Raw genomic sequence first — 20,819 nt, forward strand, 5'->3', positions numbered from 1 at the left:
CACCTTAGAGGGTTATACTTGATATTAATTTTTTCAATATCAAAAATCTCGGTAATGATTCTTCAGATACTAATGAGTCAAAGAATGATTTTAGTGAATTTTTAGAAATCGTTTATTATTCTGTTTATATTCATAAGTTTATAAAAATATAGATTTTCTAAAATTTGAACTAAAATACAAAAATTGAATTTTTATTCTTATTCGTTTTGATTTTTTAGATATTTTATTTGAATCCAATTAGAAGTATTTTCTTATTAACATTTATGTTTTAAAATTAATATATAGAATAAATAAATAATTAACTTAAAATTAGTAAATACTAAATCGAATTAAACTGATTCTATTTATATATATATATATATATATATATATATATATATATATATATATATAGGTAGTAAATCGAATCAATTAGATTCGATTTATTACTCATGAGCTATATTTCGAATATCAGTCATTAGTAATTTGAATCAAATAACTTCAATTTACCAATAACTCTATTAATTCGAATCAAATTGATTCGATTTAGTACAAGAATGTGTAATTCGAATTAAATCAATTAGATTTACATAGATATATGTATGGAGACATCTATGTAACATTTTTTATTTTGGAACTATTGAATAATATTGGTAGCTTTTTGGTTTATTTAGGTGTTTTACCCAAATTTTAGCGTTGGACATTTTCGTCTCTAAAAAAATTTTATTATATCGAGATCCTTAAACCTTAAAAAAGTAAGACATAAATTTTTACTTTAGCTAGACTCAATATTTTTATTTAGATAAAAAAATTCTAAAAAATGTGATAAAAGAATTTATAAATCTTATTTTTATAGAATTCAAAGACCTCAATATAATAAAATTTTTTGTAAATGAAAATATTCGATATAATATTTCTAAAGAACTTATTTAAATATATATTAAAAATATAAAAAATTTTACATAATAATTTAATTAATTTTTTTTTTAAATAACTCTTTAAACAATGAGTTGAAAATTAATTATTTTTTATGATATAACAATATACAATTAGATGCCTATATAGAACTAGTTTATAAATATATAATTCATAAATATAATATAAGATTATGATAAATCATCTTCATAAATTATCTCATGGAAAAAGAGAAAAAAAAAAAAACAAAGAAGAAAAAGAATCTCTTTAAACTTGAACTTGAAAGCCTAACTTGGAAGTTGGAAGAGAATATTTTCATCACTTTGCTTCTCACTCTTCTCTCTCTCTCTCTCTCTCTCTCTCTCTCTACATGACGCGCTTCTTCCATGGCGCCTCCACCATCCTATTCTCTCTTCCATGGTAACCCATTCTCACTTCACCTTCTTCACTCCCAAATGCACGATCCCATTTTCTTCTTCGCCTTCCTCGCTTCTCTCTCACTCCTCTCTCTCACTTTTCTCTCCTTCTCCATCTACAAAAGGTTCTCCAAAACAGATAAACAACACCACCACCCTCCTCCGCCGCAGAACCTGGAAACTCCTAACGATCCAGTCGACGACGGGGTTCCTCGACCCGGAGAAAATGCCCCGACCCACTTGACAAGTTCGGTTTTTTTGGAGGTTTTGCCCTCCGATTCTGCGAAATGGGCGTGCTTGTTTGAAGATAGGGATTCAGTATCTTCCGCTATGGAGGTTCCTGGAGCGGAGCAAAGAGGGAAGAAGAAGAGAAAGAAGGGGAAGAAGAAGAAAGCGAATTCGGGAGCTGAAGAGAGTGAAGGTGCCAATACGGGTTCGGATCCTGGGGTTCATTTTGAATCGGGTTGCTTGTACCCGTTCACTTCTTCAAGCAGCGCTATGCAGAGAAGGATCAAACTGCAGTATGATGAACTCGTCAAGTGCAACGAGTCCAAGAAATTGACACTCGCCCAGGTTAAAAAGAACACATTTTTCTTAGAATTTGAGTATGTTTTTGTTTATATTTTTGGTGTTTGAAACAATAGGAACAAGCTTTTATGGTTAGCTTTCCATGATTAGTTATGGTTTTTGAAACTGTTGTTATGTTTCTGAATTTTCTACCGACTGTTGGATTATGTGATGTTAGTTTAGTTTAGCTTTTGTTAATGAAATCATGGAAAAAGTTTGAGCAATTCTATCTCTTAGTTCTCCACTTAGTACCAGATGTCATCATAGATTTTTCAGAGCCAAATGTTCTTGCTGCTTGCTAAAGAACAATCTTAACTTCTATGTTTTGTAGCAAGATGACTTTTTGTTTTATATTTGAAATTCACAGTTTGTTTATTTTTGCAAATCATGATACATGATGGTTTCCTTTTCATTTACATACATAGAAGTTGGAACTTATAATATTCATTTTCAAAATGAGATAGCAGCACCAATTTTATTTGAATGCCATCCACTTTCAAAATTTAATACTCTACTCTTTTGTAATGCAGGTTGTACAGTTTGCTAATTGTTTGGTTGATGTTAGGAATGAACTACAACACAAGTATGTTCAAGTTTATTCTAAAGCTGTTACTTCAGATTTTTCTATGCTATGTTTTGGCTTTTATTTGCTTAGAACTTATGTGATCTTATTCATCATGAAATTAAAGATTTTTGTTCATCTATTAACTAATGTTATAAAAACAGCTACCCTAAGGTTTTCTATTGATACCATAATCTTGTGAACTTAATATTTTAAATCCAAACTGATTTAACCTGGGGGCTATATATTCAAACTTAGATTTTGTCGTTTTATTCAATCTTGGCTTTAGTAATAATATTCTTTTCAAGTTCTGTTGAATGCTCTAATTGCTTTTACATGCTCTCTTTGTTATAGGGCTGATGCGATCCAACGTAAATTTGTAATAACAAAGGCTTTATTATGCAAGGCAGACAGATCTTCTTTTGATCGACTGCGTCAACAGGTCGGTTAAGTTGAAGCTAGCGAACTTTTGTGTCATAAACTCATCAAGTCTGCATATGGCATCAATGAGTATCTAAAATTTTTTAAGTATTACAGATATACAAGCTTGAATTGGAGCAAAAGAGATTAGAGGAGGATGCTTTTGTTTATAATTCACTTCAACAGCAGCTTAAACTCTCACCAGCATACCAGAAGGTATACTGTTAATTCGAGTCCATCATAAGAGGATTGATAAATATCTTTGTTTCAATTTCGTTGCAGAAATATGTTAATGCTATTTAAATGATGCTTTAGTTTCCCTAAGACATTTTGTATTATCTAGTTAGTTAGCTTGGCTTCTGCTTATAAAGTATCTCTTATATTAATATGCTATGTATTTAACAAAGATGCTTGAAGTTGGGGCTTGCATGGACAAGGCGAAATCCCGTGAACTGGTAGAGAACAGAGACGACGAATTTGCTGACATTTCTTTTGAAGAATTATTAGCACAAGAAAAGAAGGATTCATTCTGGTTAGTTTCCCTTTTACTGTTTCTCTTGTTCCTCTTTCCTTAAGCTTTTTAAGTTCATGAGAGCATCCAATTCACCCAACATTGTTTTGTGTATTTGGACAGGCAAAAAAACGGGAAATCAAGACTGTGCTGAAGCTAATAACAGTTATTGGCATGGCTAACTGTAACCAGAGTTAGTTTAGTATGTAAATCCAAAGTTTACAACAGTGTACTGTCACCGTCACAGCAATGTTCTTTTTGGTTCTTTGTCTGTGCCATTTTTGCTTGTTTATGGGACATAGATATGAATACAAAAAACATTTGAGTTTCTTGGTTAGAGATTCTAAATGATATCTCGATATTGGAGTTGGAGAACTATCGGTATTTTGATAGATCACCGAAATAGACATTGTCACTCATATTTTGATAAAGTCATTTTTTTTTTAATTCATGTAAACATATAATATAAAAAAAAACATCATGTGTGAACATATATGGAGCGACATTATCAAACATGAGTGAAAATGTTATTTTCCTAGATCACTAAGCATCTATGACGCACGGACACAGAACACGCCGACACGCGAATTTTAAAATCTTACATGACACGGGGTATGTATATATATAAAATATAAAATATTTTTTAGATAAATTGTAATGATATTTTGATATTTTATTGATATTAAAATATAAATTAAAATTTTTAATTATTTTTAATGTCTTATTTTAATTATATCAAGTATTTAAAATATTTTTTATTTTAATAAATAATAATATATACTATATCTAAATTTATTTTAAGAATATATGTTAAGAATAAGACTAGACACGCGAACATGTAATTATATTTAGGTGTGTTCAGGAGTGTCTGGTAAAGAATTTTTTATTTTTTATTAAGACACGGTTGGACACAACAGACACACATGTCGGACAAATGTTAATAAATATCGTATTCGAAATATGTCCGACACGAAAATACGATAACTCAGCGAAGTGTCCGTACTTCGTAGGCAAGCATTATAAGCAATACTCACTGCTCGAGAGACATCCATAAACTTTATTAGTGGTTGGTAGTTGATAGGTTAGTATAATGATGTGTACTATGGCTAGGGCCTAGGGGTCCAATGTTTCCGTGTTTGCCACATTTCATAGAATTGCTTCTTAATGATTTCATGCTTTAATGCAAGCATCCATATCTCTAAGCTCTTGATACATACATTGTCTATAAAAAGTTTTTAAACTTAACAGACCTTTTTAAAGTGTTAGAATATTAAATACATTAAAAATTAAAAAATATTATGTATATACAGAATCAATTGTCAAATTAATCACTATATATTAATATATAAATATGTTTATTTTTTTTACGTATATTTTGTATTTTAATATTTATTTTATACAAATAATTGATTTAGTGATTTATTTTTTATATATAATTATATACTATAATGATATATATATATATATTAGTATTTTTTTAAAAAAATTGAGTTTTATCATTTATACCATTTTTCAATATATCTTTATCTATATTTTTATTTTTTGATTAAAGAGTGAACATAATTAAATACAATAAACAAGTATTATTTGTAAAAAGAAAAAATGCACTAAGTGATAAAAGTATTATTTTTCATCTACTAGAAAAAATATGATGGATTAATGTTAGCAAGGATGGAGGAAGTTAATGGGATGTGGTATTGTTGGGTATGTAAAATATATATTTCTATCTATAATAATTTTTTTTGTTGGTGGTAACCTTGAAGGTTTCTATGATATGATAAAGTATTTTATAGGAGAGAATGTTATTGAAAAATCTAATAGTGAAGCTATTATTACAAGTTTTATTGACAATAAAAGTATAATAGAATGGCTAAATAGGAAGGAAAGTACGTCTCTCGGGAGTAATAAAACTTAAGAAATAAAGCTTATAAAATAAAGTATTTGGTATAAAATATTAGGATAAAGTATAAGAGCACGAGAGATTTTAAGACAAGATAGGAATGAGAGAGTGTGGCTATAACAAACAATAGCTCTTGGGTGAAGTGGATCACATAAATATAAGTGCATGACAATAAATATGGGATGAATAAAGTGAGTCGGTAATATTAGAATAATATGAGTGGTTAGCATGGTAAAATTATTTGGAGAAAATCAACACAAGACAAACACAATATTTAAAATGTTCAATAACAGACATAAAAAAATTTATTCGTGTTTTGTCCTATAATGTTATTATTTATTTGTTTGAAGATCTGTTATGTTTTGGTTGTTAGTTTCTAAATATTTTAGTGCGATGTGTATTTTGTTTAATTTGAGTTTATTCTTGATGAGATTGTTGAAGGGAATAATTCCCAAATTAAATCTTTTCTCCCCAACTTAGGTCGAGTTCCCTAACAACAATCTAAAAAAAATCTACGAAAAAAAATATTATTTCTCTTATAACGAATTAATAAAATTTCGGAGCTTTAAAATGTTTCAAGTTTTCCTTCTTTTTATTTGTTACAAGTTTTCCTAAAATGAAGGATACTGTAGTAAATCAAATTTTACATTGTTACTACATTCTTCTCGTAACTGAAGACAGAATAAAATTCTACACTAGATCGTGACTGACATACAAAGAAATCAAGGATTCAAGGGGTACTTCCTAAAATCTGGGTTCTGTATGTATCTAGCTCAGCCAACACCTCCTTCTCTGGCCGATAAATCAGATCAATCATTCGCCATACCTGCATCATAACAAATTATAACGTAATTCTTGAGTAATAATATTATATACATGCTGGAATGCTTTTATAACTTCGTTTCTTCACAGTATTCAAATCAAGAATTTCAGAAACTTGTGTTTACCTGTAAAGTACCACCACCGCTAGTACATTCACAATCATCTGAGACACTAACAATTGTCCATGGGTCAAATGCATTCCAGTGGAAGTCAACGACCTTGTCCCTGAATACATAATAAGAAGTCAAACTATTTCAACATAACCAGAAACTGGGTGAAGAGTAATAAGAGAATTTCTTTGGTGAAAAGTAGAATTGGATAATGAGCAAAGGTTTTTACTTAATTTATAAAGAACATGTGCATTGCACAATGTATTTCTTTTGTGGGTTTTTTCTTTACTAAAAGAAGCAATATACCATATCATTACGCGAATAATAATTATGATTGCGTTTATAATATACATACCTATGGCCAGCATGCCGAAAAAATAAACCTGATGGGGCACTTGCTCGATGTGGACCTGATGTCTGACCAACCTAAAAGTAGAAATTCCAACGTTATATTGAATAATCTTGGACAAGAAGAAATGAAAACGAGATACAACATAGAAGCATAAGACTGATGAGTATGAAAGAATCAACCTTCTCATGGTCCCAAATGTTTAGAAAGCCATCCTCAGCAGAGCTTCCAAACACAGAGGACTTGTCAGGACACCACTGAAGCATATGCATAATTGTAGGTTAATATTCACGGTAAAAAAATCTCCATAGCTGACCGTAGACAAGAACTGCAAAATTAAAAGAAGCAACAAAAGCATGATCTCCTTGATACCTGTACACAGAGGATAGCTGCCTCATGACCTTCAAATTTATATACAGGAGACCCAACTCCCTCACTGTTAAGCTTCCGGCGATCGAACATTTTGACTGTGTTGTCAGCAGAACTGAAGCCAAAACAACAGAAAATCATAATGAAGATCCAAAACTTTGATAAATTGTTTGGTATCTGAGGGAAAGGCTCCAACTTCTAAGTTAATTCCATTTATGGCAGTAAGATGTAGAACGGAAATGCAAAAATTAATTAAAAGAATCAGGTGAAGGACATATAAATTGTAATTCAAGTTCATTTAAATGCACATGCAGCAAGTTAATACCCAGTCAGAATGAAATTTATATCATGAGGATTCCAATCAACACAATGAATATCTCCATCATGTGCCTTGTTGACCTGTTTAAGAAAGAAACACGAAAAAAGGGAAAATGCAACAACGTAGTCACATACACTAAATAGGAAATATTCGTAATGGTATTTAAAGCATGAAATATCGAATAAGAATTACCAAGATGCAATTTATGCAAAATGAAATTTACATAATAAGTTGTATTCCAGTATTTTTCAAAATCTACCACCAAGGATTAGGGCATAGTAGTTCACAGGCTGCCAAAACCTTGATGCATAAAAATCAGATTCGACAATCAACTACTTGCAGTGATAAAGAAATACTAGAGGGGAAACTGGTGGAATTAAAGAATGTAATTTTTTTTTTTTGGTGACTAATTAAAGAATGTAATAGTACTTCGGGAACCAGGCCCACCTCTTTGAAAACTGTATTTACCACAAATCTCGAAAGCTATAATATTGAAACTTATATCGTCAGAAGAAATCAACATACAGAAGTTAAAACAGTTACTGATATCATAAAGCTTAATTTTATTTCTCTCTTCGCCTTGAACTAATTTAAAAGTTACATTTCATGGTTCTAATCCTAAAGAAAGCAGCACTGATATAGATGAGTTGACGAAATCAAACCTTGGCAGCTGGAACTGATCCAACTCGTGCATCCCAAAATATGAGGCAGGAATCATCACCAACACTACAGAACTCCAGTGCACTGCATTTGATAGAGACAAAATTGCATAGGAAGTATATCAGAAAACGATAAGAAACTCATGGCGCCAACCTCTTAAGACAGTAGGAAAGTAGATTTGATTGAAATTTATAACCCCGTTAATAATTTTCAGGACTAAGAACTCAAGTGCACGTCTCCTTTTTAATAAATTAGATTTGTTTTATGATAAACTAAATAAAGTATATCTGTAAATATGTAATACAGATAATCTTGTAAGCAACCTTGAAATCCATAAATAATAATGGCTTTAGTTACAGAGTATGACACAAGTACCGATAAAAGCAAGAAACAGCTACCTTGATGGGCAAAATTGCACATCTTCAACAGTGTTAGTATGACCATGGAAGATGCCACGTGGTCCAACAGAAGGACTTTCTGTAGCTTTCTGACTACTCTTAGAATGTTTAACATTGGAACCAGATTCAGCTGCTAAACTTGCAATATGATCCTGAATACTCCATAGGACCACATACTTGTCCTTCCCTGCCATTGAGAATTGTAACCGAGTTAACGAAATAAGTGTACAGCATAAAAAGTGCACCATCCAAAAAGAGTAAGAACCTGACCCTTTACTAGTGTGTGTTTTGTCTTTTTTCCTTGACAGGAAATTGATGTGTAAAAGTTAACGTTATTTATTATATTAGCAACATTAACACGGTAATGTATGTCTACTAAACATGCATTTGTAAATGTATTTGTATTTGTTATTTTTTTCGAGGTCAGTGTCTAATACAATTGTATTTCTATTGTTGATAATATGTAAACTTTAATCTCAGTTACTTCAAGTGAACCTAAAAAGCTAGTGCATGCATAACGGGTAAGGTGTTTCTAAACCAACAGAAAGGAACCTTTTGATATCATTCACAATTAGATGACAACTAAAAACAAAGAAGACTTTAACCTCCCGAAAGAACAAAGGGCTCAGTTGGACACATAGCAAGAGCATATTCAGCATTATCATCATGCCCAGTTAATACCTGCAACAAGGCATACCTAAAATTTCAGGTGGTCTAACACGTGAACTCAAATATATAAACAGCATAATGGCTAAATGATCAATTCAGCCCTTATAAGTGTAAACTAACACTAGTTACAATTAATACAAAATTTTATTCTTTGGACAGTAACAAATATTTATATTTATTTAAAAAAATTTATAAAATCTGAAGAAATTCCCCATGGGGGAATAATTTTTAAGAAAAACAAACCAGATCTGGACGGGAAGTGGGAGCACCCAGAAGAGCTTGGCGGTTGGGCTGAGTTTCAAGATCCCAAATAAACACCTTTTGTCCAAATAGAAAAAATAACAAAATTCCACATCAAACTTACACCAACAAGATTTTGGATAGAATAGCGTAAGATTGAAAATCTCAAATGATAGACAACACGTAGCATGAAAATTTCACTTACTTCAGGACTATCAGTATGAGTGGCAACAATCTTACTATTTTGCCGGAGCTCCCTGATTCTATTCACCTGAAACGTATTTATAAAATGCACAAAAAATTATGAACAATTTTTACATTGCAAAACGATTATCGGCCTTTGAATGTACGCATATGCATACCTCGCCAGGGTGTATGATAGTTTTATACTTCTTGACAAATGGAGAGCGCGATTCTTCATTAAACTGAGATAAACAACACACGACTTTCAATTAACAACGGACAAAAACGCTAGATTCAATAATGAATGAACTATTATGATTATGAAGTAATTAATAGTGTCATTGAAACCTGAGAGATATGTTCAGCGGCGGCAACCCTAGGTTTAACAACTTCGACATTAGCTACAACAAGAGTGTTGGGAACACTGCCATCAGTCTGAGAGAGAGAACAAGCAAGATTAAACACAAGTAATTATTATGATTAATGAGTATAAGCAAGATTAATTAGTATAATTGTGTAATTGAAGTGATGAACCTGTTCAGAGAGATAGAGACGATGGCGGTTCTTGTAGGTGGCTTGTTCGAGGAGAGGGCCCCACCGGCAAGAGAGTGAAGGCCAGACCAGGTTGTGGTTAGCCAGCCAGTCGTACAACACTCCCACCATTGACTTCCATTCACTGTAACGATCTTTCACTCCCATTACCACTGTCTTCGCCTTCTTCATCTCTCTCTGAGTCTCTGCTTTTTCAATTGTGCTTCCATTTATATGAAGAAGAAGCAGTGAGAGAGAAACGCGTTTCGCTGTCACTTTCCTTTTCCCGTTTCATTTCCATTTTTTCCCGCCTTTTCCTTTTGCAGTTTCCCGCATGCGAATTGACATTATTACCCCTCTTCATCTCGAATATCCCTTTCCATGTCCTACACTATCCTCCTGTTCCCGCCTTACCTCTAATCTCGCACTATTCAAAATTTTGTTTCAATGGTTATTAACAAATCACTAAGCTTCTATGCATCGTTATATTTCATCATGGAAATAATAATAACAATAAGGTGAAAACTCAGGTGCAGTCGACTTCATGTGAAATTGATAGTTGAAAATCGTTAGATGAAAATTTAGTCAAATTAGTCTAATAATCTAACGGCTCTTAGTTATCAACTTCACGTGAAGTCGACTACACCTAAGTTTCCACATAATAATAATAGTTACGTCGTAATCTTTTTCCCATTGTATCTCCTAATTATTAGTCTATTCTATTGCAAATTTAAAATTTAAGGATCTAATGCTAATTTACACGGTTACACATATCCAAAGAGATTCAAATTCTATGACTTATTTGAATGGACAAAATATCTTTTAACTTAAATATATATTAGATTTATTCATTTTGTAAGACTTTAGTTGTAATTTACTTTATTGTTGAGACTTATCTTTTTGGTATTTCAAAAAAAAAAAAAACAAATTTGAAATATTCTAAAGGAAAAATAAATAAATAGTAATGAAAAGAAAATATGCTGACAGCATTTCCAAAAATAAGAAAAAGGAAAATGGTAGTGTTAGTTAGTTTGAGATGATGGAAGGCAAAGGCATTGAAGGCAGAGAGTGATTATAAACACGAAAGGAAAGGGCAATGGTGATGACAGTGTGAGGCTCTCTCCCTTAACCATTTTTCGATCGCGATCTCATTCCACTCTCCCCTATGGGTACGTCTCTTCCTTTCGCACATTTCATGCAACTTTTTTCATTTTAATATTTGTAATTTGTTATTCAATTGATATTCGTTTGATTTGATTCATTTTGATAATTTGTATTATTGCGATTGTTGGATCACTACCGTTTATGTCAAAATGCAATGTCGCAATCACATCTGAACCTGTTCTTCTTTCTTGTTTTGCTTAATTTGTGTTAACAGCTTGGAAATTTTTATTTTACGCTTCTAAGTGCTAACGCTAGATGTGTAAATTGTAAAATTATGGTTATGCAGCGAAGAGTGAGATTCGTTTTTCTACTCAGCTTATTGATGGAGATGGCACATTCAATGTTGAGGGAATTGAGAAGTTCATGAAGGACGTTAAGTTAGCTGAATGCGGGCTTTCCTATGCCGTAGTTTCCATCATGGGTCCACAAAGTAGTGGTATGTTCCATAAGCTAGCATTTTGCTTCGGCTTTATGTTCAGATGATTCTTACGTCGCCTTTGGTAGCCGTGACAATACTCAATCGAATACAGTATTTGAACTTGAGGATTTCTATTTTGATTATACCAATCTTCTTATGTGGTAGACCGAGTAAGCAATATTTTGAAGTTCATCTTTCTATTTATTTGTTGGTAAGGAGTGATGAAACTTTCTATATTGGTGTAGTGTTCGGTCTTCGTAGAATTTTATTATCAAAGTGAGATAGATGCTATTCATATAGTTAAGCAATATTTATACAATCTAATTCTTCCTTTCTGGCATGGGCAGGCAAGAGTACACTATTAAATAATTTGTTTGGCACTGATTTTAGAGAGATGGATGCATTTAAGGGAAGGTGTGTGTTTGCACTTCCAAGATAATCACCTCAATGGTTCAACCTCATTCACGTAGCAAGGATGTTTTCACCTGATGGAATGCACTGATTTTTTTTCAGATCTCAAACAACCAAAGGAATTTGGTTGGCAAAATGTGCCGGCATAGAGCCTTGTACACTTGTGATGGACTTAGAGGGCACAGATGGAAGAGAAAGGGGAGAGGTGATTTTTCCCACCTTAACTTTATTTGATCATTATGAATATGGTGGAAATTCTAGATTTTATCATGATTTTTTTGGCATCATTTGTTTATTTTATGCCTTTGATTGTTTCCTCAACATATTAATTTCTTTCTCCCAGGACGATACTGCATTTGAAAAGCAGAGTTCTCTTTTTGCTTTGGCTGTTTCGGATATTGTGCTGATAAACATGTGAGTTCTTTTCCCCTTGTCCTCCTTTAGAATTCTTTTGTACAATCTAACTCTAGAAACTTCCAAGTATGTTTTGGCTCCTGTAATTCTTGCTTTCTGGATGTACTCTTTTTTTCTCTTTTAATTTCGTTGTGCAACTGATTTTTTACCCTCCAAATACACTTGTAAAGGTGGTGTCATGACATCGGCCGTGAGCAAGCTGCAAACAAGCCACTCCTAAAAACTGTGTTTCAGGTATCTTCTCTTGGCCTATTGACTACATGCAGCTATCTCCAATTTTAGAATATGTCTATTGTCCAGTTACACGATCGTTATTACTTTCAGGTCATGATGAGGTTGTTTAGTCCACGCAAAACAACATTGATGTTTGTCATACGTGATAAAACAAGGGTGTGTAAATAATATTCACATGTTAGTCATGTCTATATCCTTATTTATTACGTGATCACAAATTTCCTTTTGTAGACACCACTAGAAAATTTAGAACCTGTCTTACGAGAAGATATTCAGAAGGTATTGCATTGCTTTATTTATTACATGCTGCTGTTAGATTGGTCTCAGGAATTTCTGTTCACCTTTTCTTTCTTGGTGATTTTTCTTGTACTTTTCCCACTGCAGATTTGGGATTCTGTTCCTAAGCCACAGGCCCACAAGGAAACCCCACTGAGTGAATTTTTTAATGTAAGATAATCATTCTTTCTGGGATCACTAAATAATGTTCAGATGTGGTTAGTATTTTATTAGAGTTCCCTTGGTACTTCGCAATAATTGTTTGCTCTTGGCAAAAAATGATCAGGTTGAAGTTGTTGCTCTTTCTAGCTTCGAAGAGAAGGAAGAGCAATTTAAGGAGCAGGTATGAATGAACTGTGTTAATTTTGCACTATGGTGGAAAGCAGAATTAGCCGTTTGTTTGTCAGTAAATACCTGAGCTAAGTTGTGTATGTGTTGTTACTTTTGATCAACTTTAAATGTAGGTTCATGAGTTGAGGCAGCGATTTGTTCATTCCATAAATCCTGGTGGGCTTGCGGGGGATCGGCGTGGAGTTGTTCCTGCTTCGGGCTTTTCTTTTAGTGCTCAGCAAATCTGGAAAGTCATCAAGGAGAACAAAGATCTTGACCTTCCCGCACACAAGGTAATATCTTGATACCTGATGTGATTGCTTTTGATTGTTTTAATGGAAATACTACTTTTTGTTTTAGTTGTATATTGATTTCATTAATTATTTGTGGTTGAGCCACTTGTAGGTCATGGTAGCTACTGTAAGATGTGAAGAAATTGCCAATGAGAAATATGCCCTTTTTGCTGCCAATGAGGTATTTGTTTTTCTTTAGCTATGATTATCCAATACATTTTGATAGTCTTATATACTGTAATTACTGAAATTAGTTGAAATTACCACTCAGGACTGGCGTCAGCTAGAAGAGGCTGTGCAATCAGGTCCAGTTGCTGGATTTGGGAAAAAGCTCAATTCGCTTCTTGATACTTGTCTTTCAGAGTTAGTATAGTTAATTTTATCTGACATTTTATCCATGTAGTATATTTTATTTTATATGAAATATGGTAAATATTGTTAATAAGCTTTGAGTTAACTCTCTAAGCTTTTCATACCATTTTACTAAACTTAGCATGTTGATTAGTAGGTCATAACATATTTTCACATTTATAAACATCTGTATTTTTGTTTACCTATTTGTTAAAATAAGAAATTCATGAAGGTATATTGAGTCTTTTTTGTTTTTTCTTCTTTCAACATAGGTATGATGTTGAAGCCACTTATTTTGATGAAGGTGTGAGAACCGCTAAACAGAAGCACCTTCAAGAAAAACTGCTGCAAGTAACTATTATCAACTTAGCTCTTGTGCCAACATGCTTCTTAGACCTTCCCCTTTTCCATTACATAAAGGAATTAGTGGTTATTGAAAGAGATAAATACGTTGGCATTACGAATGAAGATTCATCATTTAAGATACTGGATTAGTCATGTCTATCTGTTCTATTCTGCCTTCAAATGCTTTTCCATGTTTGTGATATTAATTATGTTACTTCATTTCCCCTATTGTCTTTTCAATGGGATAGCTTGTCCAACCAGCATTCCACTCTGCCCTTGGACATATAAGGATTGGAACTTTCGATAAGTTCAAGGAAGCATTTGATAAGGCTTTGAATAAAGGGGAAGGGTTTTCTGAAGCTGCTAATAATTGCACAGGGATTTTTATGGCTCAGTTTGATGAAGCCTGTGCAGGTATTCCAAGTCCAGCATTTGTCTATCCGAATTCATTAGGCATCAATAGATTAAAGTTGAAAAATATGTCAAGTTTATTGTGTGCATCTAACTTGCTCAAATGAATTACAATTTAACAGTGATATAATATCCTTGCAGATGTTGTTATCGAAGTTGCAGACTGGGATACATCTAAAGTAAGGGAGAAACTACGACGTGACATTGATGCACATGTTGCATCTGTACGTGCAGCTAAGTTATCGGAACTTACTACAACATATGAGGTACATGTCTGAGAATTAAGATTGATCATTCTCTTCTTACAAATTTGTGAGTGTATCCTAGGCCAATAGCAATGTAACATCATCTCAGATTAAATTTTCTCATTTCATTGTAGTATGAAGTTGGAACTAAGCAATAATTGCAGTAATAATACATTCATCAATGGGTTAAAAAGGTAGATTGATAAAATTTATTGTCAACATTTTGCCTGCTGTAATGGCATTCAAAATTCTTATATGAAACTTCCCATGCTTAGCTAGTGGTTAATACTGTATTTGAACCGAGAAATTTTATCAGATTTCTATTACTTGTGAGTTGTGTCATTTGCTATTCTTCTATAATTATCAAGCTAACTTCTTTGCGTGTTTGCTGATAATATATATAATATACCTTTGCAGGAAAAACTAAAAGAAGCTTTGTCTGGACCTATTGAAGCACTTTTTGATGGAGCTAATAATGAAACTTGGCCATCAATAAGGAAACTCTATAAGCGTGAGACTGAATCAGCTGTTTCTGGGTTTTCTGCTGCGCTTACCAGGTTTGATGCAGATGAAGAAACACAAAAGAACATGATTGTGAGTTTAGAGAATTATGCAAGAGGTTTGATAGAGACAAAAGCTAGGGATGAAGCTTGCAGAGTCTTAATACGTATGAAGGAAAAGTATGAACCTTATGCAACTATCTAAGTTAACTTGTTTATTTATTTATTTTTTCCAGTGGCCTAATGTCAAATATGAAAACAGGTTCACAACATTGTTTAGTCATGATGCTGAATCAATGCCGCGTATTTGGACAGGAAGCGAAGATATTCGATCCATCACCAAGACTGCTCGATATGCTGTATGATAAAATCAAGAATAATATTTACCAATTGATTGTGTTTTGGCATGTCTTTTAAACAAAATTTTAAACATTTGCAGTGCCTGAAGTTGCTATCTGTTATGACCGTAATTCGTTTGGATGATAAAGATGACACTCTTAACATTGAGAATATTTTAGCAAAAGCATTGCTAGATTCACCCAATGAAAAAGAGAAGAAAATCACAACAGTTGATCCACTGGCTTCAAGCACTTGGGAAAAGGTGCATTTTGATCAATTGTTTACCCATTTCCCCAAATTCTACCTTTGCTTTGAACTCGGTTAGCACAACTAATTTTATGATATATTATAAGATAATAACATTATTTTTCATCATCACTATAATTATAATTAATATATACATATGATATCACTGCCTTTGGTTTGCTTTGCTATATTTTACTCTTTCTTTTCCAAAAATAAAATGCAAACGAATTTATACTGTATCGTCTGGTAAATTAATTTTCCTGACTATTGCATTTTGATCAATCTTTTCCATATTCTTATGTTTTGAGAACATTATCTATCTTAGGCATTGATCAGTTATTCCTGATAAAAATTTTATGCAGGTTCCAGCTTCTAAAACATTGATCACCCCTGTCCAGTGTAAATCTTTGTGGAGGCAATTCAAGATTGAGACAGAATATACTGTGTCTCAGGCCATTGCTGCACAGGCATGGTTTTTATTTATTTATTCATTTATTTATTTATAATATTCGAGGCTCCTCTTCATTACTCTACAATAATAACAAGAACAATTAAGTGTTATCTCAGAAGGTGGGGTTGACTACATGACACAGATCATATTCCCTTGATCATGCTATATTGGTGTATCTGTTATGACAAAATTATAATGCTAATTGCCTAATTCCATTTCAATTTCAGGAGGCCAACAAGCGTGGTAACAACTGGTTACCTCCACCATGGGCAATTGTTGCCTTGCTTATTCTGGGATTTAACGAGTTTATGACACTTCTAAGGTGAATGTTAGCTTTATAATGTGCAAATATATAATTTGTTACTGTTAAACTTGTATTGACGCAAACATCACTTTACTTCATCTATGTAATGTAACATGTCTAACCTAAGTTTGTTATTCTGTGGCAGAAATCCTTTATACTTGATTCTCATTTTTATTGGTTATCTTCTCATTAAAGCCTTGTGGGTGCAACTTGACGTTGCGGGTGATTTTCGCCATGGTGCAGTGAGTATCTCTAGACCGACTACTAACTTAATTAATAGCAAGTTCGTTAATCTAATAGCTAATGACTTTGGTTGCACACACTAATAACAATTCTGTGCAATTCATATGACATTTAATATATAAACTTTAGTATATGGATGCATATGGCTTGCGGAGTCTAACCAAGTTTGCATATGCCTTTTTCAGCTAGCTGGACTCTTATCCTTGTCTACCAAGTTTCTTCCAACTATAATGAATCTTATGAGAAAGTTAGCAGAGGAGGGGGTTCCTGAAACTAACAATCCTCAGCCAACTCCATCAACAAGTAATCAAACTACTGGTAGCTCTGTGTCATCTACTGCTTCATCTAAGGTAACTTTTTTAGAACGTGGAACTGAGTACACTGCTTCATCAAAAGAAGAATAGGGAAAGAAACTCGTCTTTATAGCAGTGCCAAATCTTATGTTAAGGTGTGATAGCAATCCAATGTTGGTTTGTGGCAATTCAATGCATTAGGAAGCATTGGTTTTTACGCAAATGCAACATACAATTTTTTTTTTATTTTAATTTTTTGCTACAATTAACTTGCCCATCGAAATAGATATATCTTCCCCAATTCAGATTCTTTAGTTAGTTGGAGGAGCAAGGTTATTCTACCTGATTTTTTATGGCCTTGCATGCATTCAATTTTTTTTGTTTTTGTTAAGAGTTGCATGGATTCTCTAAATGTAAATGGTATATCACCTTAACGCAAAATAACAATTTTCTGCTGGATGATTACTCAAAAATAACTTAGTAGTACTATTTATCAATCGTGTGAAATGTTAATTCATAAATCACAATCTTATATTCTAGTTAGATACATGCCAGAAGTGTGTTCATTTTTCAACCACCTCATAGGAATTAATTGCCAACCTGTCCAATTACACGTTATGTTATGGCAAAAATTCTCAATTTAGCATATCATATGTAAGGCTGATTCAGTGATTCTATAAAATTTGGGGTCCAGCATTACCCAAGCTTGGTGGCAGAGTGGAGGCCATCATAAATGCAAATCAGCTAACAGTTGTAGATGAATTCACACCTTATATCCTGTCTGGCTAACTAACAAGTACATATGATTTGTATGGATTATAGAATCATCTTTAGATGCTAATGATGTATGATTCATGGGACGCATGAGGAAGTGAGGAACCGGTAAGAAAAACACTGAATAATAAACACCGGAAATCTAAGAACTTATTTGAGGGAACTCCTATAGAAAAAAAAATAATAATAATTTTTATTTAGATATTTTACGTAAAAATATATTTTTATTTAATAATTATATTTAGTTACAATAATATAAAAATACTTTTTTATTTATTTATTATGTTAAAAATATTTTTAAATAAAATATTTTTTTAAATATAAATTATAACTTCTAAAAAAATATTTTTTATGTTCTAATATTTTTACTTTTACTACTAAAATTTTATCAAACACACTAAAAAAAAATCTTTTCCTAACAAACACTAATTCCTAATGGCTTGTTGAGCTGAGAATCCTATTCTTGTGACCTCTTTTTCAGGGAATGATGCTCATAAATCAACAAAATATTTGAGTTCTAATACCTCTAAAAACGAATCCAGTTCCAATTGAATCCAGTCACAAATGAATATAACCCAAACACAACCCCCTGCCCCCCTTTCTTTCATTTTATATTGAAATAAAATAGGAAAAGAAATACTTCACGAATAAGTGTTTTACTGTTTTTTAACCAAATCTTTAAACTATTTTTTTAATAATAGAAATATAGAAATTTTATGAAACCAAATACAAAATCTTTTAAAATAGAAATTTTCAAAGAAAAATACGACTTTTTTATAAAAATACAGAAATTTTATATATTTATATTTTATTTCTTTTTCCTCCTACATTTTTTTTTCTTTCTTTTTTTTTTCAAAAGGTAAAAAAAGGGAGAAACATAACTAAAGAAAATAAAAGAAAAAAAAAGGAGGGAGAAAGAAGAATGCAGATTATTGAGGGGAAAGAAGGAGGAGGAAGCTGACTTTTTAGGTATATCCTTTTTTTGGGGGGGATCTTTTGGGAACCTAGTTCTAGTTGGGAGCTTGGTTGAACAATTACATATTCAACTAGTACGACTCAAACAGGAAACATGAATAGTAGAGCAAAATAACAATTTTACAGAACAAGAAGATACCAGCAAATCATTCAGGTATCACTCCAACTCAGTTGCTTCTTCTGAATCGGATAACGGTAACAGGGTACAGATTCCGAGCATGTGACCGTTCAGGCATACATAATACTCGACACAATCTTCATAGGAACCCAACCTGCAACTCGCACTTTGAGGGATCATCTTAGCTTGCAGCATGCTCCACAACTTTGCCTTACAGTAAGGGCAAACTTCTCTTGGATGGAGCTTGGCACCTTTCTTAATCAACATCTTCCTGACCTTCGAAGTCGCAAACGACTTAAAAACTCCACGGAAAAATCCTATATCTCCTTCCTCGCCCTGGTCAAGATGCTCGCAAGGATCAGACACATATAAAACATCAGTTCTACATTTCGGCAAAAGAAAGCTCTTTCCGGATGTTCCAGAAAATCGAGTCTGATACACAAAATGACCAGGGATATGAATGCTATTGAACAAGCCACCTTTCTTGCATCCTGAACAGTATAATAGCAGCTTCCCTAGGGCTCTCCAGTTCCCATCAACACTGTGACTTCCACTAGATTGCAGATCAAGCATCATCTTTGGAGCTCTCGTTCGACAAAACTCTTTCCATAGAACTCGTTTGGCAAAATCATCAAACCATTTGCACACACTTGACAGAGCAGCAATTAGCTTGGGATTCCAATTCAAATGTTGAAACACTAAAAATAAGACATTTTCACTTAAATGTCCTTTTGTGCATTGACAGCTAGCTGAGTGTATGCAGCGAAACTGCTTCGTGAGAATCATTCTCTTCACCTGGCAGAAATGAAAGACAAATTGAAAACAATTTAATGATACTAGGTTCATGAAGAACACTAAAGCACATACACCCTTTAAGAATTCACTGGATCAAGCTGATTTCTAGAGTAGTTCAAGACAAAACATAAAATAAAATCTTTCTTCTTCCTCTAATTACATGGTATACCTCCAACTTCCAGTGATGGTCACTTCAGTATCTTAGTCTTACACTCTTACCCTTCACAAAACAAAATATCACCTACCCTTTCTCCTTGAGGAGATGTGAACTCATCCATGTCTAGAATCCCTAACTAGCTGGAAGACCCTAAAACAGATGACAATTTTCAACTCCAACAACAGAAAAAATCCATCCACATTTAAAAATATAAATAAAATAAAGCCCTTTATTTTTACAACTGCAATTTGGGAATGTCAGTCACCCAAATATCAAATGGAAACGAAATTCTTATGCACATCCAAGAATAGAAATGCAGAGGAAGCTAAAATGCATAGTTGCTAAACCCTAGACACAAAAAAACCGAATTGACCCAGCTCGACAACTCACACAATGAACAATTAAAAAACTTGGAGGAAGAAAAACAGCATCAAAAGAAACCGAGAGTGGAATAGATCATAAATCACAGCACAGCTACTCGAAATTAAAGATCCAAACAAACAAATAAAGGAAAAAAGAGAAGAGCTTGTAGCAATTAATAGTGACTCACAGTGAACTCAAGTCAGCTTTGGGCATAGCCACCAAACCCTAGAAAAGACCAGCACTGCTCTGATTCCAAATTGTAAATGCAAATCCAATAAAGAAGCACAACTAAAGTTTTATGTTTATGCTTAAAGCTTAAAGCTTAATTGGGAGAAGCTAATCTTACAGCAAAACTTGGCTGACAAAAGCAGAAAAATAAAATAAGAACAAAATGTGGTAATTACTAATTAGTAATTAGAGGCGTAAGCAGGGGCAATATGGTCAAAAAG

At 32.9% G+C, this 20,819-nt stretch overlaps 4 protein-coding genes across 4 annotated transcripts; 2 read left to right on the forward strand and 2 right to left on the reverse strand.

Annotated features, from left to right (window-relative positions):
- Positions 1 to 1,126: 1,126 nt before the first annotated feature.
- LOC112772197 (uncharacterized) lies at positions 1,127 to 3,718 on the forward strand. Its single transcript, XM_025817091.3, has 6 exons — positions 1,127 to 1,883; positions 2,408 to 2,460; positions 2,794 to 2,881; positions 2,977 to 3,075; positions 3,267 to 3,391; positions 3,494 to 3,718. Exons 1-6 carry the CDS (start codon positions 1,281 to 1,283, stop codon positions 3,522 to 3,524), a joined length of 999 nt encoding a protein of 332 aa, XP_025672876.1. The 5' UTR covers positions 1,127 to 1,280; the 3' UTR covers positions 3,525 to 3,718.
- Positions 3,719 to 5,797: 2,079 nt separating this feature from the next.
- Positions 5,798 to 10,208, reverse strand: LOC112773088 (WD-40 repeat-containing protein MSI4). The gene is made up of 14 exons (XM_025818131.3): positions 9,924 to 10,208; positions 9,738 to 9,824; positions 9,569 to 9,631; positions 9,412 to 9,477; positions 9,210 to 9,284; positions 8,903 to 8,978; positions 8,298 to 8,484; positions 7,902 to 7,983; positions 7,246 to 7,319; positions 6,924 to 7,035; positions 6,734 to 6,808; positions 6,558 to 6,628; positions 6,218 to 6,317; positions 5,798 to 6,096 (listed from the first exon to the last, which is right to left on the reverse strand). Exons 1-14 carry the CDS (start codon positions 10,110 to 10,112, stop codon positions 6,001 to 6,003), a joined length of 1,353 nt encoding a protein of 450 aa, XP_025673916.1. The 5' UTR covers positions 10,113 to 10,208; the 3' UTR covers positions 5,798 to 6,000.
- A 743-nt stretch (positions 10,209 to 10,951) lies between these two features.
- On the forward strand, positions 10,952 to 19,850 carry LOC112771174 (protein ROOT HAIR DEFECTIVE 3). The gene is made up of 23 exons (XM_025815821.3): positions 10,952 to 11,089; positions 11,371 to 11,520; positions 11,850 to 11,916; positions 12,016 to 12,118; positions 12,257 to 12,327; positions 12,498 to 12,561; positions 12,652 to 12,717; positions 12,793 to 12,840; positions 12,946 to 13,008; positions 13,124 to 13,180; positions 13,302 to 13,460; positions 13,573 to 13,641; positions 13,732 to 13,823; positions 14,084 to 14,162; positions 14,405 to 14,570; positions 14,709 to 14,833; positions 15,230 to 15,492; positions 15,575 to 15,671; positions 15,752 to 15,913; positions 16,260 to 16,364; positions 16,576 to 16,670; positions 16,798 to 16,894; positions 17,081 to 19,850. The coding sequence occupies exons 1-23, from the start codon at positions 11,086 to 11,088 to the stop codon at positions 17,297 to 17,299; spliced, it is 2,421 nt and encodes an 806-aa protein (XP_025671606.1). The 5' UTR covers positions 10,952 to 11,085; the 3' UTR covers positions 17,300 to 19,850.
- On the reverse strand, positions 18,910 to 20,749 carry LOC112771175 (EID1-like F-box protein 2). The gene is made up of 2 exons (XM_025815822.3): positions 20,558 to 20,749; positions 18,910 to 19,850 (listed from the first exon to the last, which is right to left on the reverse strand). Exon 2 carries the CDS (start codon positions 19,839 to 19,841, stop codon positions 19,095 to 19,097), a length of 747 nt encoding a protein of 248 aa, XP_025671607.1. The 5' UTR covers positions 19,842 to 19,850; positions 20,558 to 20,749; the 3' UTR covers positions 18,910 to 19,094.
- Between the last annotated feature and the right edge of the window lie 70 nt (positions 20,750 to 20,819).

The sequence above is a fragment of the Arachis hypogaea genome, chromosome 18 (genome assembly GCF_003086295.3).
Source record: "Arachis hypogaea cultivar Tifrunner chromosome 18, arahy.Tifrunner.gnm2.J5K5, whole genome shotgun sequence".
In the NCBI taxonomy this organism is placed as follows: domain Eukaryota; kingdom Viridiplantae; phylum Streptophyta; class Magnoliopsida; order Fabales; family Fabaceae; genus Arachis; species Arachis hypogaea.

Excerpts from the sequence above, each read along its gene's own strand:
- LOC112771175 (XM_025815822.3), bottom strand. The coding sequence starts at position 19,841 with ATGATTCTCACGAAGCAGTTTCGCTGCATACACTCAGCTAGCTGTCAA.
- LOC112772197 (XM_025817091.3), top strand. The coding sequence starts at position 1,281 with ATGGCGCCTCCACCATCCTATTCTCTCTTCCATGGTAACCCATTCTCA. Across the intron at positions 1,884-2,407 it reads AGAAATTGACACTCGCCCAG|GTTGTACAGTTTGCTAATTG; the intron begins GTTAAAAAGAAC and ends TTTGTAATGCAG. Across the intron at positions 2,461-2,793 it reads AGGAATGAACTACAACACAA|GGCTGATGCGATCCAACGTA; the intron begins GTATGTTCAAGT and ends TCTTTGTTATAG.
- LOC112773088 (XM_025818131.3), bottom strand. The coding sequence starts at position 10,112 with ATGAAGAAGGCGAAGACAGTGGTAATGGGAGTGAAAGATCGTTACAGT. Across the intron at positions 7,984-8,297 it reads GTGCAATTTTGCCCATCAAG|TGCACTGGAGTTCTGTAGTG; the intron begins GTAGCTGTTTCT and ends TATCAAATGCAG. Across the intron at positions 6,097-6,217 it reads GCGGTGGTGGTACTTTACAG|GTATGGCGAATGATTGATCT; the intron begins GTAAACACAAGT and ends GTTATGATGCAG.
- LOC112771174 (XM_025815821.3), top strand. Across the intron at positions 12,119-12,256 it reads ATGGAAGAGAAAGGGGAGAG|GACGATACTGCATTTGAAAA; the intron begins GTGATTTTTCCC and ends TCTTTCTCCCAG. Across the intron at positions 14,163-14,404 it reads TTCAAGAAAAACTGCTGCAA|CTTGTCCAACCAGCATTCCA; the intron begins GTAACTATTATC and ends TCAATGGGATAG.